General features: G+C 51.9%; 1 protein-coding gene across 1 annotated transcript; it reads right to left on the minus strand.

Moving 5' to 3' along the window:
* Window positions 1-585: 585 nt before the first annotated feature.
* KCNG1 (potassium voltage-gated channel modifier subfamily G member 1) lies at window positions 586-18679 on the minus strand. Its single transcript, XM_003787700.2, has 3 exons — window positions 18414-18679; window positions 6560-7359; window positions 586-1697 (listed from the first exon to the last, which is right to left on the minus strand). Exons 2-3 carry the CDS (start codon window positions 7331-7333, stop codon window positions 927-929), a joined length of 1545 nt encoding a protein of 514 aa, XP_003787748.1. The 5' UTR covers window positions 7334-7359; window positions 18414-18679; the 3' UTR covers window positions 586-926.
* Between the last annotated feature and the right edge of the window lie 2665 nt (window positions 18680-21344).

Genomic DNA, 21344 nt, shown 5'->3' on the forward strand with positions numbered 1-21344 from the left:
CCCTGTGAAAGGGTCGTTCGATCCCCAAAGGGGTCTCGACCCACAGGTTGAGAACTGCTGTTCTAGAAGTATCGACCCCACGCTAGGTTTAGATTTAGATTCAGATGAATGATGTAAAGCACCTTTTCCTCAAATATTAAAATAAATGTGGGGCAGAATAAAAACTCACAGAATTTTTTAGAGATAAAATGAAGTGATTTCACCTCTGTAATCAGGCTCCTGGGTGTCAACTGTTAGAGGTACCTTGGGGGGGAATCTGAGAAACGGACCTTAAGATGTCAAACATGGAGAACAGAAGGTGGGAGAGAAGAAAAAAGGGAAAAGAGAGAAAGAAAGGCCCAGAGGTGCAGGGAATCAAAGAGAAACGAGAGAGAGGGCGTTTTGCTAAAAGTGTCTCTGCTGTCTCTTCCTCCAACCCCACTTGGGCCCCTCCAGGCCTGAACAACCCAAGGAAAGAGGCCTTTTTACTTCCAGGACCCACAGCTAGCTGGCACTGCTGGGGATCGCAGCTCCCTCTTTTAAGAGAGCCCCCAAAGGCATCGGTTCCTACCCTCCAACGTGATCCACAGTAAAGACAGACATGGGGTTGCTGCTGTTTGTATTTCCCCCCCCCAAGCAGACCCTGAAAGCGCGTCTTTGCTGGGCACACTATTTACACGGCAGGATGCCATCGGGGATTTACAAGCCATCTCCCTGTTGAAGGAAACAGCAGCCAGCGGGCAGGGCCGGGCTCAGGGTGCAGCTGTTTCTCTTCTGGACCAGGCGGGACTGGCCTTTGGTTTGGGATGTCCTTCCGGGGGTGTGGTTCCAGTCGGGCCTACGCCCAGGCTGGACTCAGAAGTGGCACGTCCCCACGGAGGCTTCTGCAGTGGATGGCAACAGCGTCAAGCCGCAGATGGTTGGCAGGGCAGGGGCGTCCTCTGGCTTCAGTTGTTGTCCCTGGTGTCCGAAGAGGCACTTCCGAACAAGATGTCACTGTCCTGGGACATGCCGCTCAGCTGCGACTTGGTTTTGATGAGGAACTGGGCCCGCCGGAACATCACCCTCTCCTGCTCCTGCTTGAGCTCCAGGTAGGAGCGGGAGAAGGTGTGGAAGATGGAGGTGACGGGGAAGGCCATGAGCAGGATGCCGCTCAGGATGCTGCTCAGCGCCACCACCTGGCCCGGGGTGCTCCTGGGGACCATGTCCCCGTAGCCCACAGTTGTCATGGTGATGACGGCCCACCAGTAGCAGGCGGGGATGCTGGTGAACTCGGGGCTGTCGGCCATCTCGTTCTCAATGACATAGAGAAGGGGCGCAAAGAGGGCAATGGCCACACAGAGGAAGAGCAGCAGGAGCCCGAACTCGCGGGTGCAGCGGCGGGCCGTGAGCCCCAGCGTCTGCAGCCCCAGGGAGTGGCGGGCCAGGCGCATCACGTACAGGATGCGGAGTGCCCGCAGCACGCGCAGCACCAGCCCCACCTTGTCCAGGTAGCTGTTGCCCGCGCCGGGCTTGCGGCGGCCCGCGGCGGCGCCGTCCACCAGCAGGGTGATGTAGTAGGGTAGGATGGCCACCAGGTCGATCAGCGTGAGCGGGCTCCGCAGGAAGGAGAACTTGCTGGGCGCCTGGATGAGCCGCAGGAGGAACTCCAGGGAGAACCAGCCCACACACACCGACTCCACGATGAAGACGTTGTGGCACATCTGGGAACACTGGCCCTGGGAGAGAGGGGACGGCAGGGGAAAGGTCAGCAGTCCCACCGGGGAAGGAGCATGGACACATTGCCCCGGGTAATGGGCAGGGGTGAACCGGGCCTTACTCATCTGTCTCTCCACATTGGGTCGCCCTGGGCCCTCCCGCTGGTTGTGAGCACTCCCACGTCTGGGGCTGTAAGTGCCATCTCTACCTTAGACACTCCTTGTCTCTCCAACCCAGACTTTGGCCCCCAACTCTAGACCCCACTGACCTCCTTCCTGATGACCCTGCCTGGGTGACAGACAGGCCCATACTGGGCTCCTGGCTTCTCTTGCCTCCTGGTGCTCTCCACACATACCCCCTCCCCCCAGCTATTAGCAATCCCACCTTCCAGTTGCTTAGGATTAGAGCTGGGCTCTCGACTTTTTCACCTTTCTCTTAGACCTCACGTGTAATCCTCAGGAGCTCTCATTAGCTCTTCATTGGAAAAAGGCAAGAAACCAAACCTTGATTTGATCTCTCTCTGTCCACTGCCCCTACCTGGTCTGGCTGCCATTCCCCATCTGGGCAGCTGCAGTCTCCTCTGCCCTTGGATCCCTCATCCCTGCCGTGCCTCTTCCATATACAGCCAGAGGGATCCCATCTCTCCGCTCTGCGTCCTCAACAGCTACTGATAGACCCCAAGGCATAGCCAAAGTCCTCCTGGGACTGCACCTGGGCTATCCATCTGTTGCCTCTCTGACCTCCTCATTCCAGCCTCACAGACCCCCTCCTCACTCCTCTAACACCCGGGCTCACCCCCAGCCTAGCAGCGACTTTCTGGTTCCACTGTGGATCCCTTCTCCCCAAACACACATGCACTCCTGCCCTCGCCTTTCCCAGCTGTGCTTCAATCAGTATTTTTCAGAAACACCTATCATGACTCCCTCTTTAAAATCTCCCCTTACCCGACTTTATTTGTTCATAGCTATCATCTTCTTTCCATATGCATTGTAAGTTACCTATTTGTCATGTTTATTGCCTGCATCCACATCCCACCCCGGCCATCCCAGCAGAGACAGCCCCGTGGGGCAGGGCAGTTGGTGTGCAATGTTCACTGCCTGGACTCCCAGTGCCTAGGAAGGCCTGGCACATGGCAGGTGGTCAATGCACAGTTGTTCAGGGGAGTGAATGGAACACTGGGCTGGGGTGTAGGGAATGTGCAAAAGCAAACATCAGCAGGGTACAGGCACACAGAGGAAACAGGGGCAATGGGCTAGGTGGGGCTGGGCCTCAGGGGCAATGGGCTAGGTGGGGCTGGGCCCCACGGGCCCCAGTTTCCTGGGTCACTGCCCCAGGCAAATTCAGGTTCAGGCTGCCTCATTGAAGCTTTCAAGAGGAGCTGGGAATGCACAGTTTTATGTCAAATCTCCTGGTGATAAATGTTGGCGATAATTGTTGGTTAAACAGATAAAATTTTGATTTAAGTGATGGTACTAATTCAATCCGAAGAAAACGAAACACTAAAACACATCTTCACAATTAATCTGGCATGCAGGCTGCAGCTTGTCTCTATGGTCTGAGAACTGGGGCCTTTGGCAAAGGGGAAAGGCAAAACCGGCTCTAAACTGGGGCATCTTGTAGGTGCCTGCGCACGGCTGGGTTCCCTGAGTCCCAGTGGAATATTCTCTTTCTAGGAATATGAGGCTGGAGGTACGAGCTCAGACTTGGTGGGGCTCTAAGGTCTCAAACCTCTGGGATGGGAAGTCTACTCCTCTGGGAAGCTTTCCTACGTGTGCCCCTGTAAGGAGCCCCAAGCAGTGTGGGTGGGCCCCTCACACAGAGCCCCCTGGGCTTGTGCCTCAAACTTATGGTTATGAGGGTGTCACTCTCACCCAACAGATCTGAAGCTCTTTGAGGGTGGGCTACTCATCCTGGTCACTCTGCCTCCCTTTGTAGTGCCTGCATACAGCTGGCACTAGATATGTACACAAGGAGCCAGTGAAACAGTGAGTCTCCCAGTGAATCCCCAACCCCAGAATGAAAGTTGATAAAGAGCATTTTCATTGAGTCACAAAAAGGCCAGGTATTTTTTTGTAAAGTAAGTATCGGAATTAGAATACAATAGTAGCTTTATTAGTATTTCCCTGATAAGATCAGGATCCAAGATGTCAAGGCTGGGAAGAAATCTATACTAAGTACCAGGACTTCCCGACAGGTCTCAAATGATCAGCACATTCTCTTTTTTTCTTTTTCTTTCTGATAGGTGAGTATAAATCTTTAGAGTTAGCACTACCTGCATGCTCATCATGCGTCTCTCCCAATCACTTCTTGTGGGCTCACTGAATTCTCATGACACTGTGGGGTGGGCCTGTTCATAGCTCCTCTGGACAGGCGAGAAAACTTAGGTACACAGAGGTAAGTCTGTGTCCTACAGGTACACAGGCAGAGTGGACTCACTAGAATACAAATTCAGGGTGTCTGTCTTTAGCCCTGACCTCTTCATCACTATCCTAATGTTATCAAAAGTAGATTTTATGGCTGGGTGCTCATAGCTCAGCAGATAGGGTGCCGGCCACATACACTGGGGCTGCTAGGTTTGAACTGGGCCCAGGTCTCCTAAACAACAACAATGACAACCACAACAAAAAAACAGTTGGGCATTGTGGCAGGTGCCTCTAGTCCCAAGCTACCTGGGAGGTTGAGGCAAGAGAATCCTTTGAGCCCAAGAGTTTGAGGTTGCTGTGAACTGTGATGCCATGACACTCTACCCAGGGCAATATACTTAGACTCTGTCTCAAAAAAAAAAAAAAAAAAAAAAGAGTTAAAAAAAAGAGTAAATTGGGCAGTGCCTGTGGCTCAAAGGAGTAGGGCACCAGCTTCATATAACGGAGGAGCCCCGGCCAAAAACTGCAAAAAAAAAAGAGTAAATTTTACTAGGTGAATGCTGTTTTGTTAATACCTGTTTTTAAAACTCAATACTTAATAGAAATGCCAGCAACCTTCTATGGATTATAGATGGCACAGCTATCGCTATGTCATCCATGATATATGCATGTGAGAAAATACTTGCATGGTGAGTACTTCTAATGTTAAACCAGAGAGTGTGTGCAAAGCATTTGCTGCATGCTATGCACACAGTCAGTGCTCCACAAATGCTGGTTGGCATATTTATGTTCACATCATACCAATACTTACTTCTTCAGTGCCTATGCAATTTGTACCTGTGTAAGAGTTTTTGGTCTTTCTAAAACTTGCTTCCAGAATCCCCACATGAAGCAAAGGGGTCACCAACTCTAAGAGCCATGGGTGTGCTACATAAGAAGGCTGAACTTGGAGGAAGACTCCCCCTACATACATACTCAGCTCCCACCAAGACCTGCCATGTAGGAATGCCAGCTAGGGGTGGGGGAGATGGCAACCTCATAGGTTCCTTTTGTTTATTTGTTATTATTTGATTGTTTTGAGACAGAGTCTTACTCTGTAACCCCAGCTAGAGTGCAATGGGTGTCATCATAGCTTGCTGTAACCTCAAACTCCTGGGCTCAAGCGATCCTGTCTTACCTCTCATGTAGCTGGGACTACAGATGTGCACCACCATGCCTGGCTAATTTTGCTATGTTAAGTAGAGATAGGGTCTTGCTCTTACTCAGGCTGGTCTTGAACTCTTGAGCTCAAGCAATCCTCCTGCTTCAGGCTCTCAGAGTGCCAGGATTACAGGTGTGAGCCACTGTGCCCAGCCGACCTCATAGTTCTTAAGGGGACCTGGGAATTTAAATTTTTATGCCTTACTTTTATATATGAACAAGTCAAATTTGGGGGAAATTCTGTGTGAGCCAATCACACAACTTCTGTGGAGCTACATCACATCCCCAGGCTGCCATGTGGGACCCACAGGTCCAAGTTTAACACATCAGCTGCCATATGAGTTACAAACTATTTTTCCACTTCTCACAGTACTTTTTACATTACCGATGTTCAAGTTCTTATATCACTTTTTTATTGCTGTAAACTTTAGGATCATTTTGTTTTCAAAGTTTTTGTTCTATTTTTGTAATAAAACACCGTGGCTCCAAGAAAAAAAATACATATATATTTCTTAGTGTGGCAGTCAGTGTGTTAAGAACACAGACTTTGGACTCTGTTGCACCTGGGTTTGTTTGGGTAAGCAGCTCTGGTTCTATGTCCTCAAATATCAGGTGGGTGTGAGGACACTCCCCCCACAGAGCTGCTGGAGGATTTGAAGAAAACATGAGACAGGCAGGGTGTGCAGCCTGCTCTAGAAAGTGGGAGCCCTGGGATGAAGCTCATACCCTGTGTCAGGCCCTGGGATCAGTACCTCACACTCATTTGCAAGTTTACTTAACACCAGGACATCCACACACACATGCCTATCAATAAAAATTATTTTCAGGACACAGAAAATGTGTCTGGGTTATTATGATACAAGGGATTAAGAGGTCTGAGAAAGGACTCTAGTATCTGAGATAAATTTTGATAATGGATGTATAATAATATGCTTAGCTCAGGGCCCATCATAAATCACATCATTCATTTATTCTATTCATTCATTGGCTCATTCAATAAAAGTGGTTGTGTGCCCCAACTGTGCTGGATGTTGTTCTAGACTGGGGGTGGGAGACTCACTGGGGACCAGAACAGGTGTGGCCATCAACCCCACGATGCTCATATATTAATAGGGAGTGGGACGCACATGCAAACACCCTGTCACACAGCATGACGTCAAGAGGGACTGGGGATGCATTTCAGCCAGGGTGCAGTCAGGGAAGGCTTCATGAAGGAGGTGAGAAGGGGTGGGCTGAAGGATGTAGAGGGTAGTCCAGCAGACTGCTCTGTCGCCTCCCTCACTGTAGGAGTCGCCCTGCGGGCTGGCGTGGGCTCTTACCTGCTCCTCCTCCTCCCTGAGGCTGGGCAAGGTGCTGACCGAGAGGTTCACAGCGGTGACAGTGACGAAGAGCACCGACAGGCAGGCGAACACCTTGCCGGGCAGCCCCGAGTGCGGCCGCTCCACCATGTCGCGCAGTCTCCGCATGCAGCGGCCGAGGCGGCCCTCGCCCTCGGCGGGGCCGTCGCTGTCGCGATCCTCGCTGTCCAGCGCGTCCTCCTCCTCCTCCCGCTCCACCATCTCGGCGAACTCCTCCATCTTCTGCAGGTAGCGGCGCTTGCAGCAGCCGTCCAGGTGGTCCTCGGCGATGCCCCAGTACAGCAGCTCCTCCTGGAAGGACAGGGCGCACATCTCGCGCAGCAGCCGCAGCTTGCCGGCCCGCAGGAAGGTCAGGATGGTGCCGAAGGCGCCCGGGTTGCGGTCGAAGAAGAACTCGTTGCAGGTCACGTCGTAGTCATCGCACACGTTGAGGATGTCGTCGAAGTTGGTGCAGGCTTTGAGCTGGCCCAGCCGCGTCAGCGGGAACTCGTCCAGCGTGGTCCAGGGCAGCGAGTACTTGCTGCCGCCCACGTTGATGATGATCTGGCGCCTGCGGTCCTCGGCCTGGCCGCCCTGGCGGGGCTGGTCCTGCGGCCGCAGCCGCTGCGCCCGGCGGTAGAAGACGCCCTTGAGGGGCTGGCGCTGCGAGAAGAAGCTGGGGTGGAAGGAGGCGTCCGAGGTGCAGCTCAGCGCGCTGTAGTCATAGTCAGAATTGTCTCCCGGTAAGAGGGTCATTTTGGGCCTTCACATATCTCTCGGGCCTGGGGGGAGAAGGGAGGAAAGACCCTCAGTGACTCTTGAGCTCCACCTCCTCACTCGTAACGCGCCCCGCACATCTTCCTGGTATGTTCTCCCCACACTTGGGGGTGGAAACCCTCACCCCCAATACGATGGTGTCAGGAGGACGGGACTTTGGGAGGTGCTTCGATTTAGATGGGGTTTGAGAGTGCAGCCCCCATGATGGGATTCCTGTTCTTATAAGGAGAGGGACACCAGGCGCTCTCTCCCCCACATGGGGACACTGCCACACCTGGGCAGGCTGCAGCCTAGAGAAGGCGCCTGGCTTGAACCCAGAGCACCTGCTCTCCAGTCTCCAGGACTGTGAGAAATAAATGTGAGCCACTCAGCCTGAGCTAAGACACTGACTTAGTGAAGTAGCAACAGTATCACTTGGCATCTTCTAACCTTCCCAATTTGTTTGTGTCTACCTCCCTGGGCTATAAAAGTGTCCTGGGCACCTCCATGTGCAGGCACCCCCTTGAAGTACTGGGTCACAGCACAGGGACTGGGAAGGGCCCCCAGCATCTGACAGCTGACTGACAGCTGACTTCTTAATGGACTGTCCTGCAATCTGTATTGTCATTTACTCAACACAATTATTTTAAATTAACCACATTTGGGGGGTAGTTTTTTAGTTGGGAAAGGCAATTTAGTGTAGTCTTAGAGTTCTCAACCAGGGCTGATTTTATCCCTCAGGGGACATGAGGCAATGCCTGGAGGCATTTTTTGATGGTTATGATGCTAACTGGCATCTTGTAGGTAGAGCCCAGGGATGTTGCTACGAGGTGTGTGTCCTACAATGCACAGGATAGCCCCCCTACAAGGGAGAATTATCTGGCCCCAAATGTCCATACTGCTTGTTATAAACACAGACTTTTGAGCCACACAGCCTGGGTACCTTACTCAACCCTGATGTGTTTCATTGTCTTCATCTGTAAAATGGGTACAACCATGTGACCTACCGTGCTTCCCTGAAAATAAGACCTTCCCCAAAAATAAGCCCTAGCAGGATTTCTATGCATTTGTTAAACATAAGCCCTACCCTGATAATAAGACCTAGTGATGGGCGCATTTTGGCATGGAGCGGTAAGGAAGACTGGAATATCTTTTATCTGCCACAGCTCCTTTCTCCAAGCCATTCACACTAGCGCAGGTGCGCGTGTGGTAACCATGGTCACAGGCATCCTATTGTGCATACACGTGTGAACGGCTAGGGGCAAGGAGTTCCCGCAATACTAGCGCCAGCCCCACCAACAAGGTCAGCTCCCCCTGTCAGGTTCCAGAAGAAGATGACTTAATTGTATTTGAATAAATGTAGATTGTTGTATTATACTTAATAAAAATAAGACATCCCCTGCGAAGAAGCCCTAGTGTGTCTTCTTGAAAAAAAATAAATTGAAGACAGTGTCTTATTTTCGGGGAAACACGGTACCTCACAGGATTTCTGAGAGGATAGAAAGATTTACCCATATCAGAACACTTAAGGCAGTGCCTGGCACATAGTAGGTATTCAATAGTTCTTTTAAAAAATTAATGAATTAGATAACTATATTTTTAATCTTCTAAATGTTCTCCAGGCGAACTCAAGAATTGTTGTCTATTATTGCTATTAGTACTTATCTTAAAGGGATACCTTACATTGTTTTCATAAATGGAAAACAGATGTCAGTCACCATAAATGAGAGGTGGCAGACAAGAAAATGGACAGTGGTCAGGCGATGTGCCAGTAAAGATCACCTTGGAGAGACAGAGGCGAACTAGACAGCCAGGCTCTCCAGGTGTGACGGGGCCCCTCCTTATCTCTTCTGGCTAAATCCCACAACAAGTGCATTTGTCTTCATGACACTTCCCACCCAGTTTCAGAATTCTCTGTGTGGAACCTGGCTCTTCCTTCAGCTCCTTGCTCCCTGGAGGGAGATGCTTTATTCATCTCTGACCCCCTGGGCCCAGCAGTGAAAGAGCTCATTAAAGTGCCTGCTGAATGAGTACATTCCCCATCGATGAGACCAAGGCCAGGAGAGCACTTCTGGGAAAGTGAGGTCAAAAGATCAGCCTGCATGGACTCCTTCCCTCTCAACCCCCAAAGCTCAGGGTTTGCACTGCGAGAATGAGATTGCTTGTTCATTACCAGCTCATGGACTGAATTTGGCTCACAAATATTCTAGTTGGAGAAATTTCTGAACATTGAGAAATTTCAATCCATATTCTTGGCTTCTCTTGAAAAATCAGGATATCTGGCAACACTTGGCCCGAATTCCAACTGAGAAATGGCTGTCCTCTTTAGGTGGTGTATGCATGCTCCACTCCACCACAGCCCTCACCTTTCCCTATTGCCTTCCTAACACCCACTCTCCTTTACTCACGCTTGTTTCCTTTCTGGCCCCCTAGAAGCATTTGAGTTTAAGTCCCCTGGATTACGGCACCAGAGCTCTCCAGAATTAAGCTGGTGCATAGGAAAAGTAGTAAGAGTATTAATACTTTGCTTTTTTAAGATCACCATCCCTCCCCTGAGCCCAATCCCCAGTGGAAGCAAATGATACTCACAAAGTATCAATTCCAGATGGAAACCTATTTCTAATACCTGAGCATCAGTGGATGCTATGGACATGTTCACGGGAAACACACACGCTCATATGCACCCCCATGGGGATGAGGAAGTGCTTCAGGAGGCACTGGGGTGGGTTCCACACTCACCAGGGGCACCTTCACAATGGACTTGCTTTCCACAAGCCTGTGATTACTCCATTCACTTATCTTTGGGCAAAGCTACAGCTCTGCAGATCAGGTTTGGGAAAAAACGAGGGTATACCTCTGTTTGAAATAACAATGATTTGATTTTAGCCTGTTAGAGTGTTTTTAACTTCACCTAAAATTGGAACCCATCTCCTCAGGCAAAGCCTGCCAGGCTCCCTTAGAGGCGTGGGAATAATCCCTTTCAGGCATTCTGCTGAGCAATATTGCTTTTCAGCTCTGCTGCTTAATCTTTGCCACCAAAGACAAGAGAAAAAGTGACATTCTGTTTGGCAAGAATGGTGAGGGAGACAAAGGAACAATTCCTCTGCTCCTGCAAGCCCTGGAGGGCTTTTGTGAACCCCGTGGCTATAATCACTTCTTCTCTAGGAATTTCTCTTTCAACTCCCAATCAGTGATTCCTCCTTTCTTCCTCTCACTCCCTGTCCCCTTGTGAATTTCCTGAGTGGCAAGTCATCCTGTTTTAGCAGAGTGTTAAGTGCACAGAGACCGTTTGTACATGCAAAGTGATGCATCTTGCAAGCACCCACTTCTTGAAGCCAGAGTCGCCTGGGGAGAGCCCAATGCTGGAGCCTGCTAACTGAGGACTGGACACATCTCCGGGCCTCTTGTCCTGGTGATACCCACTGTGATGAGTATGAGGGCACTGGCTCAGCATCCTTAGGTCCTAGAACTCATAAATCCAACAGGCCCCCATGTCTGTGCTTCTGAAAAATAATGCTGCTTCTCCTCTAGCCTGACACCCTCGCAAGAAATCTGTAAATTTTAATTTCTCTGCAGTGTGAGTTCTGTCAGTTCTGGAGCATGGTAAGTTTTAGTGATTTCACCTCTGAGGGTCTGTGGATGCCTGGGAAGAGGAAGGCACTTGAGGACTGGGTGCAATGATGAGGATGAGAAGTCCTGAGGTTGCATTCATTCATTCATTTGCTCAGTAGTTACTGAACTCTCACCACATGTCAGGCTCTGTGCTAGGTCTGGATACATGGCACAAGGTGCCCTGATGGAGTGGACATTCTAGTGGGGGAGACACAAGTCATTTCAGGCTATGGTGATGTGAAGACAGCAAGGTGACAGATGGGGAATGATTATTGTGGGGCAGGGGCAACATTAGCTGGTGGGGTCTTTGCAGGAGGAGGCATGGGGCTGAGCCATAAGAATGGAAAGGAACAAGTGCGTGATGGTCTGGGGGAGGGTTTCTTGGGCAAAGGAAACGGCAAGAGTCTGCTCCCTGACGTGGGATGGGTTTGGATGGGCAAAGACCAAACAAGTGTGTGAGCCAGGGAAAGTGGGAGAAGATGCACTTGGGAGGGTGGCAGGGGCTGGGGAAGCAGGGCCCCCAGTGGGTCACGATAAGGAGAGTTTTGCTGGAAGCTACTGCAGCCATCCTGGAGAGGTGACCAGGGCCTGCACCAGTGTGGGCACAGGAGGAACGGGAGGGCTTTCGGAGGAACTTGGGGAGAAGCACCACCGAGGACTTGCTCACAGATGTCATGTGGTGAAAGGAGACAGGGAGCAAGGATAATCAGGATTCCAGGGTACCATTCACTGAGGCAACAGAGAGGTGGTGCTATGGTGAGCCCTGAGTCAGAAGAAGCAGTTTCTTGATGGACAGGGGAAGATGCTGCAAAGTCAAGGGCAGTGGGAAGGATCGGCATCTCCCAGGGACGGTGTCAGACCACCAAAGCCAATGTGATGAGTGCGTGTGTGTGTGTTGGGGAAGGGGTCACTTGGCAGTTTGGATTTAGCTGGGTGGGTGAAGACAAGAGACATAGCCTCGCAGGGTTCTGGCAAGGCTCAGAAGCAGGGCTCTACTTATACCTGAGTCCCTGTACCCACTTCCCTCCCTAACACTGTGCCCGCACCAGGCCCAAGTGGCCAGTGTGGTTAGACACTTCTAAGGGGATGTGGTAGGCAGAATTATGTCCCTACCATCCCTTGGATGTCCACATCCTAACCTTAATTCTCAAACAATTACGTTTGAGAATTCATCCTAAAGAAGTGCTACATACCTTATTGCTGAATATCACTAATGTCACCTTCAAAGTACTCCCCTTGACTATGTGGTGACTGTAGGGCAGTGTGGCATGTTAGCACTTTTTCTAAGATGAGTTTGTGAACTTAACTGTCAGACCTGTATACAGCAAGGGGGCATTAGGGTTACAGAAGGAATTAAGGTTGGGGAGATATGTGGACAGGCCAAGTGGAACCACAGGGCCCATATATGTACAGGAGAGAGGCAGGAGGCAGAGTGTTAGAGTGGGGTGGCATAGGGAAGACTTCAGTTTCCACTGATGGCTTTGGAGGTGGAGGAAGGGCTGAGAGTCAAGGAGCATAGGTTACCTCTAGAGGCTGGTGATGGCGAGGACATGGATTCCCCAGGGTCTTCAGAAAGGGACACAGCCTTCCCATCACCTGGTTTTAGTCCAGTCAAAGCCATTTAGAAATCTACCTTCCTACCCAAGAACTTTAAAGTAATAAATTTGGACTGTCTGAAGCCACTCAGTTTGTGACAATGTGTTACAGGAGCAACAAGAAACAGGATGTTGAGAAAAAGCTGGTCCTACTCTAGTATGAGGGGCACCTTGCCCACCAGCCCCCCGGGGAGGCATTAGAGCCCACTGACTTTGAAATTCCTGGCTCATGGCCTGTAGCTCTATGACTTTGGGCAAGGTCACACCTCAGCACAGAGACCCAGTGACTTCATCTGTAAAATGCGGCTGTGAATAGCTTCTACCTTTTTGAGTCAAGGAGACGACTCAAACAGATGATGCACAAATGATATTGTGGTCACCAATGCCGACACACAGTGAACCCTAAACAGAGGCCTGCTACATTATCATTAGCTATGAAGGGAGTCTTCCTGTTATCCACCTGCCCCAACTAGTCAAAGGAGTGTCCTTTTTGACCCGATCCACTGGGATTTGAACCCAGCATCTCTGACCCCGAGTGCCTATTGCTGGAGGGGGTGAAGCCTGGTGCAGACCTCTGGAAAAGCTATTGAGTAGTGACGGGAGGAATGAAGGATGCTGTTGCCCTGTGACCCAGGAATTCCACTCCCAGGTATATTTTCCAAATCTGGGACCACAGGTGTTGGGGCAGACATTGCCAATAACGAATTATTTGCACTGGCCACAGGGGTTGCTTCAATCAGATTGAAGAGAGGAACAAAGTGTGTCCTGCGCTACTTGTGGAGCCAGAAGGTCCCCTACAATCCATCCCTAGGCTGTGGATAAGTGAGATGTGGTAGATGCAGAATTCAGAATCCTGCAGATGGCTCAGGAATCAGAAGCAATGAACTGGATGCAGGTTTAGCAACACATTTAGGTCTTAAAAACATGGTGCCGGGTAGAAGCAGCAGCAGCAGTTTATGGCACTGTGCTATTTATGTAAATGAACGCACACATATTACATATTTTCCAAGGACTCAAGCACATTTCAGGATCTGTATCAACCACATGGAAGGTGTCTGGGAGGGCAAGAAGCACCGGGCTTGGAACACAGGAGAAACATGGGAAAGGTAGGAAGCTGGCAAGCAGAGTGTGGTTCCTACAACTCTGGGTTTTAACCCAGGTTAACAAAGAAAAATGAAGTCCACAGGAACAACAAAACCAGAAGCTTCTGAACTGCCCTGGGTGCTCAGGGGAGATATAGATCCCTGACCATTCTTCTGATCATCAAAGTTTGAGAGACAGAAAAAGTCCCCCTGGGGCTAGAGGCCCAAGAGTTGCTGGGGCTTTGGCAGGGAGTGCCCCGCCTAATGTCTCTAACCCCTCCGGATTCTGGAAGGCTTTGTGGGTCCCCTTTCATTGGAGGAGTGGAAACCCTCCTGGTTTGCAAGAGAAATCTCCTGCATTGGGTCTGCATTGATCTAATTCCTCTTCATGATCCCAGAGATCCCCGGATACTCCCCATTCAATTTCTTGTCCGTCCTTCAGGGACAAAGACAATGTTGACAAGCTATGACTGAGGACACAGCACATGTTTCTAAAGACAAGTGATCATTCCAACCATAAGGAGTTCTGAGTGGCAGTTCCCTTGTAATCACCATGAGGTCAGCAGTGGCTAAGGCTGCAGCAGGTGCAGGGTCTGGCGGGTTAAGATTTCAGAGGGGGCAGCAGGAGGGATTGGAGGTCCAAGTCTGGCTTGCCTGGCTGTCCCTGCTGCTCCTGATGACAGGCCATCATGCCCACTGAGCTAGTGGCCTCTCTGAGCCTGCTTCCTCCCCTGTAAGATCAGGATAAGCTTGTCTAAGTCACAAGCCCCTTACGAGAGTCTGGTGAGTGGAGATGTGCTGCAGGGATCAGCAGTGTCACCCATCTCCTGTCCCCCTGGCCACATTCCATCAAGGACATAAAAGGGTTCCATAAACTGTTGTGTGCTGAGCCCAACTGCTACAATCCCTCTTGGGCCTCTCCCCAGGGTTCTAGGCCTCTCTTGACTCTGTTCTTCTGTCTCAAGCTCACCGGAAGTCCCTCTTCTGAGTGGGAGGGGGGAATGCAGAGAGAGCACAAAATGCGCAAAGTGCTATAAATAGCAACAGTTACAGCCTCCCTCAACTGCACACTCACCAAGTGCCAGGAGCTGTGCTAGGAGTTGTAACTGCGTGAGCCTACGTTCTTCATTAAAAAGGCAGACATTGTTAATGCCCCCAGTCTACAGATGAGAAAACAGAGGCTTTGAGAAGTGAAAACTCATGACTGGTGATAAGGGATGAAGCCAAAATTAAACTCAGTGTGTGGGACCCCAAGACAAACCTCTTTGACAGTTGTGTTTCACTGCTTCCTGGGATCACTGGCTCCTGGGGAGGTGGAGTTATCTCTGCCACCTGCTGGGAGCCATGGACTGGGTCACTAGTCCCTATTTTCTATGGACAAACTCTTGGGAAGTCTTTGGGGATAGAAAGAAGTAGGTAATTGCCCATGGTCAGGGAAACATCTTTATTCCTATTTTGTATTTATAGAACAGAGTAAGAAATCAACAAAACCCTTGGTTTTGTCAAATTCTGGCTTGCTATTTTGGCCTCTGGGAAGGAGATATGACAACCAGAAGTTGGAGACCTGCAGGGGCCAGGAGCTGCAGGTAGCCTCTGAAAGGTAAATAAGGCAAGAAATGGATTCTTCCCCAGAGGCTTTGCTCACACCTGGATTTCAGCTGGTGAGACCTATTTGGGACTTCTGACTCCCCAAACTACCAGATAATACACTGGTGTTGCTGTAAGGCACTACATTTGTGTTGATATGTGAAACACAACATCCAGGGCAACTTTCCAAAAGGAAAGCATTTCTTTCCAGAACTCCTCCAGCTTTGGTTTCTTTCCTTCATACCACGCATTTCAATCTGTGTCACTCTCTAACTCTGAGCAGGTGTCTCAGGGACCCCATCCCGCTCTCTCCATGTGGCTCTTTCTCATGCCCTGTTGTATTTCTTTGCCAGTGTGGCTTCATCTGTCAGGATTAGGGCTCCTGGCTGGGCTGACTCAGAGGCGGCTCGTGCTGCATTAATCCCCAATTAAAACGTTAATCAAAATGGATCCAGCCATTAGCTTGGCCCTGGTCCTGACATGCTGAGTCTCTGAGAGATGCTGTGCCCACGTGGGGAAATCTGTCTCTCTTAGCCACCTGCCGTCCATCCATCCTTGCCACATCCAACCATCCTGGACTGCTTCCTGTGAGCTGTGGCCCAAGTCCTTGGGCAGATTATGTTCTGGGAGCTGGACTGTTCCCTCCATCCCTCACCTGTCTCCAAGTGAGAAAAGGTACTAGCGCCTCTCCCAACCCCCATAAAAAAAGAAAGGCTGCCTCTGGAGCCTCCCTACTCTGCTGCTGGCAAAATAACACCAAATGTACATTTGCCTTCTGCTGGGAGGTGTTTGGGAGCTGAAGACAGAAGATCATTTTCTATTTGCCTCCTTGTAGCCCCAAATTTGGGAACACAGGCATGAGCAGCAGAGGTTTGTAGGAGTAGTGGGGGACCTCAAGACCACAGGGAGGTGGATAAGTGCTTACATGATTCCTCAGGAAGGGGAACATGGTCATACCTGCCACCTGTCTGGGGAAGTGTGGGAGTGAGGCAGACTCGCCACAGAGCAGGGGACCATCTTAGGCATCATTCAGACCCTATTTGTAGCAAATTCACTTTATGTTCTCATTTTGTTAATCAAATACAGCCTGCTAGCCCATAAAAATGGCCAACAGTGATTGAGTGCTTGCAGCTAGACTCTTCCTTGCTTCTCCTTTTTAATTAATTCTAGGTACAGAGGCTTTATTGGCCACCGTTTTCACCCAAGGACTCATTTCTGGGCTGCACAGATCAAGCAGAGTGAGTTCTAGACCCCATACCTCTGGCAAGGTCAATGTTAACTCTTCATCTCATATTTGGAAAGGGGATGTGGAGAAAGGACAAGCAGTCAAGACACCCTACTGGGAATCCAGGGGACATCTCTTTGCTTTTCTTTTCCCTGGGGCATTTCCCTCACCTCTTACCAGAGCCCAGCTCTGAGTGTGGTGCAGAGAATTCAAAGTGGCTCCCAGATCTGCCCCCATCAGGCTCCAGGTGCCTGCAGGCTGGGTTCTCAAGTCTCAGGAGAAGAACCTGCGTTGTCTTGTTTCCAGCACACTCACAATTCCCTGGGAGTTTGGAGTATGTCCCATGACAGACATCTTTCCACTGGAATGGGCTGTCTTAGAAAATGACTGATGAGGGCAATCCCCAGGGGCCATCGCTTGCCTGTCTTTCAGACATACCCTTCATCCCCACCTAGCAGATGCCTCTGCAGAGCCCCCAAAGCCAGAGGATTTGCAGGGAGATCTCTGGGCCAGCAGAGCCTGAGAAACCCACCCAAGAAAGAAGGCACGCCCTGGCCTCTCGCCCTCTTCAGGGCCTAATGTCCAGCAGTGCCCGAAAACTTAGCCTGGAGAAGTGCTGCCAGTGTGTCTCCCTATAGTGACTCTGCAGTCATGTGGGGGGGGGGGTATCAGATACACCCTGGTGAATAAACCTCTGCTCAGATTCTCAGAGGCAGGGGCTCCCCCACCCTACAATGAATCAGACCAGTTCCTACTCCCTCCTCTTACCTCCCCCTGCACTTGTCTCAGGGTGTCAGTGAAGGGGGGTGTCTGTACATCTGGCTCCCTCCTCTCATCCACCTGGGTAACTTTGGTGCCTGCCACCCTTTAAGCGCTTAAGAATAGCAAGTGGTTAAGAAAATGCCTGCAGAATGGACAACTTAACTAAAAATCCCCACTGGTGGGAGCCTACATTTATCAGAGAGTTTAGACCAGTGTTTCTTAACCTCCTCCCCCACCCTGTCACCTGCCCCTAAGGAGCTTTTAAAAGGCATTTTCTTCCTTTCCAAGAACCAATTCCAGCCTCTCCTCACTCCCCAGCCCTTAGAATGAATGTCCTACGTGTAGATGAACTCAGGACTTCTGTACACAAGCCTGTACACATAGACTGCTACAGTTGCCCCCCTCCCCCCAGCTGGCGGTGACCTTCCAAGGGAGGGCCTAGGTCTTAAACTCTCCTCCTCTGTGAACTGCAGGAAGGCTGCCCCCGTCCTATCCTGCACCAGCCTTGTCCCTCTAGTTCACTGCCTTCTCCCCAGCACAGTGTCTCAGTCCATGTTTGCTGAATGGGTGAATGTTGAGTATCTGCTGTGATGAGCTGCCCGTAGTAGGTGTTCAAGCAATCTCTGTCCAATCCATGAATGAATGAAACAACTCTCTTTTCATTCCCCACCCAGAGACTCCAATACATCTCAGAATCCCAGGCGCCCAGCACACAGTAGGCGCTCAATAAACGTTTGCTATGTTCATAGTTAATGAATGACTTACGAAGGCCCACTGGTGGGGATTCTCCATTCTGTGCCCAAGGATGGAATGAATGAGCAAGAGGCAGACGCCTGCTCCCGCCCCCCATCCCCAACTCTCCTTCCCCCGGGATGCCCCGAAGTGGCCAGAAGCCCCCCTCCCCCGCCCAGCCAGGATGCGCCCTTCGCCCAGATCAGGGAGAGAACGTCTGGCACTTCGCATCCCAGGGACCCTTAGGGAAGAACCCAAGCAGGACCCGCGCGTGGCCAGTGGCGAGCTCACTCCACGCCGCCACCCCCAGCTGCTCCCGGGCTCTCCATCTCCCTAGCCTCTCCCCAGGTGGGTTTCAAGGCTCCCGCTGGGGAGTTCGGAGCCAGGGACACGTGCGGCTGGCCCCGGGCCCGAGTTTGCAAGCGCTGGGTACCAGTCTGCAGCTCGGCAGTGTCCGGTGCGGCTGCAGCACGCAAAGTTCCCACCTCAAGTTCCTGTCGCGCCGTCCGCCTCGGAGTTGGCCGGGCCGCGGCTTCCGTCCCCTCGGCAGCCAGTGGGTCCTGGGCGAGGACCCGAAAAGGGGGCTAGAAGCCCCCCAGGCGCACGTTCTGCCTCCCAGAGTGGCCGCCAAACTTTGGCCCCCGGGCCTGACTCAGCTCCCACACTCGGACCGAGGGCCGCCCCGTCTCTGCCTCCGGGTCCCCGCCGGGCTCCGAGTACGCCAGGAGCGCGACGCGCTAGCCGCCGAGGGAGGGAGCGCGGGCAGGAGGCGGGACGAAGGGAGGGGACTGAACGCGGGGCGGGGATAATGCGCCGGCCGCCGAGAGCGCGGCGGCGGGACGCGGGCAACAGCTACACCGACACCCGGCGTCCGGACGCCCAGTCGGGGTCCTGTACCTCGAATCCGGGGGCTCTGGCACACCTGCCGGGGCAGTGCTCCATACAGCACGTTCCCGAACCCGGGTCCGGGGGGCACGCGCGAAGCCCTCGCCTGCCATCGCGGTCTCCTCCTCTTTCTGCTCTCCCCTCCCACCCTGCGCGCCGCTGCCACTCCGCTCGCACGCGCCAGCCTCTAAGGTCTGGTGCCCGCTGCTCTGGGGCTGCTCGCACCCGGCGGGGTTGCCACCTCTAGGGGTCGCACGCCACGTCACGTGCTTCCACCGGCCGTCCAAGTGCACCGGTGGTCCTGGGCCTCTCCCATAGCTGCCCCAGAGTCTACCAGTGCCACATACTTAAAAGTCCCCACCTTCCGTCGCCGCAGGGCCGCACGCTCCACGCGCTTCCACATCCTGAGGACCACGTGCACCATGTCTCCTGCCTTTCGCTGGGGGCCTGAGTGCACCGCTGCCCGTGGGCACCTCGCTCCGCTGCCGCGCGGTCTGAGAGTGCCGCATCCTTAATGCCCTCCACAATCCTCTGCATCCTGAGGGCCACAGGCGCTAGTCTTTTCTCGAGCTCCAAGAACACGGCTGCCTTTGGCCTCTCCTGCCACTGCGGCCCAGGGGCTAAGCGCGCCCGCACCAACTTATTAGGGACAGCATGTGCAGTGCCAGGTGCCTTTCGCTCCATTCCCCTTGTCCACCAAGACCCGGAATCGCCTAGACCAGCCTAGACTTGGGCGTGGGCCCGAGGTTCCCGCACCCTGCCTGCAGGCAGCAGGCCTGGAGCACCGCCTGGGAGCTGGTAGGAGTCTACTCAGGTGCCAGAGGTTGGGTTGGAGGACGGCCCTGTCGGAGAGGAGGGTGCCGCCCACAGAGCTGTGTTCTTAGGGTAGCTTGCCTGCTGTCTTTTGCTGTTTTCCTTTCTGTCTCTACTGACTTTTCTCACCATCAAAGAACCAGAAAAGGAGGGAAGAACTTGGGGAGCGGGTTTGGGAGTTGGGGGTGCCTACTCGTTCCTGGGTTTCATAAAGAGAAAGAGGGTCAAGGTTCAAATAAGCATTGAACTGCTCATCCATTCAGCAAAAGCTTACTGGTAAGCCCAAGGCCACAACAAAGACCTGCCCCCAAGAACTCACCTTCTGCTGGGGGCGGGGAGAACCAGGTGCATGATTGGCACGATGACCTAAGAACAGCAAGGAGAGGCCAGAGCAGGGCAGGTGGTGCAGGGTGAGGGGAGAGAGGCCACTTCAGAAGGAATAATGAGGGAGGGCTCTCCGTGGAGGTGATGGTTACACTGAGCCCTGAGCAAGAAGTCCATCTTTGTAAGACCTGGGAAGAGAGCTTCCTGGGCCCACAGAACACAAAGGCAATGACCTTGAAGTGCGAGAGAGAAGCATGTTTGACAGCAAGGCACCCCGGCAGCAGTTTTGAGGAGAGGGCCCTGGGCAGACGAGTCTGGGCTTTGCTGGTCACATGGTTCCTGGATGACAAGTTGAGAAACACCGCTCTTCCTCTCCCACCTGAAAATTGGTGTTTCTGTGCTTTTTAGTTGCTTATTATCTATTATCCTCAGCGGACACTCAGCGGCATCAGGGCAAGGACTGTGTGCTGGTCTGGGGATCACACTTTGAGAACCACTGGTATTAAAAGACTTGAACCCCAACCAGCTGGGTCTGACTTTGGAGCCCTCATGAACTAATAGATTCACTGAGAGACTTAAGCTGACTTCCCTTTGTGAAAGATCAGCAAGACCTTAAGGCCACTTCTAGAGAGGGGCTGGCCTGTCTGAACACTGTGTACCTGAGTCACCTATTGAGGTGACCTTCAACAGAAGACCCCATGCACTGAGTGGAGACCCTCAGTGAGAATAATGATGTCCTCTGGCCCCTGTCCATCCCCCGCATACGGACTCACGTGCAGCACCCAGGAATTAAATTACTGCCTGATCTTATCCCTGACTGTGCTAAACCGTGTCCAATAAAATTCTTTTAAATCCTTTTAAGGAATTCCATCTTTGCAGTTCCCCCCTGCCTTAGAGCCTTCCAGATTTTCAGCTCTTCTCTTCATATCTTCATTTCCCCCCTGAGAAGCATCCCTTCCCAAGCTGTTGTGTGGAAATGGATGGCAGTGATGCCCCCGGAAAGCTTTCTGAAAAGATGGGAGTCACTGATGCTTGCTGAGCACTTGCTAGGTGCCAAGTGGTCACTGAGTGACTTGAAGATATCAGAGGCACAAATGGGGCCAGCTGGTGGGCTCTGGCATGTAGACCTGTTTTATTTGTTTCTGTTGAGTTAATTTTCAAAAAAATTTAAATTAGCTGCCAACCTTTAAAAATCGGGAGATTTCACATAGAATTTTTTTTTTTTGAAAAACCCTGGGAGATCTGTCCAGCATCCTTTACCAGGGCCGTTCGCTGGTGCTGGCTCGTGGTCCCCCTATCTATTCCTGTGTTTGCCCCTCCGCCCACATCATGCCATCTAAGTTACCTCCAGGCCCCTGGAAGTGAGAGTTAGTGACCTTTCACCTTGGCAGATT

Source organism: Otolemur garnettii, unplaced genomic scaffold, assembly GCF_000181295.1.
Source record: "Otolemur garnettii isolate 467f Iridium unplaced genomic scaffold, OtoGar3 scaffold00023, whole genome shotgun sequence".
NCBI classification, from domain to species: Eukaryota; Metazoa; Chordata; class Mammalia; order Primates; family Galagidae; genus Otolemur; species Otolemur garnettii.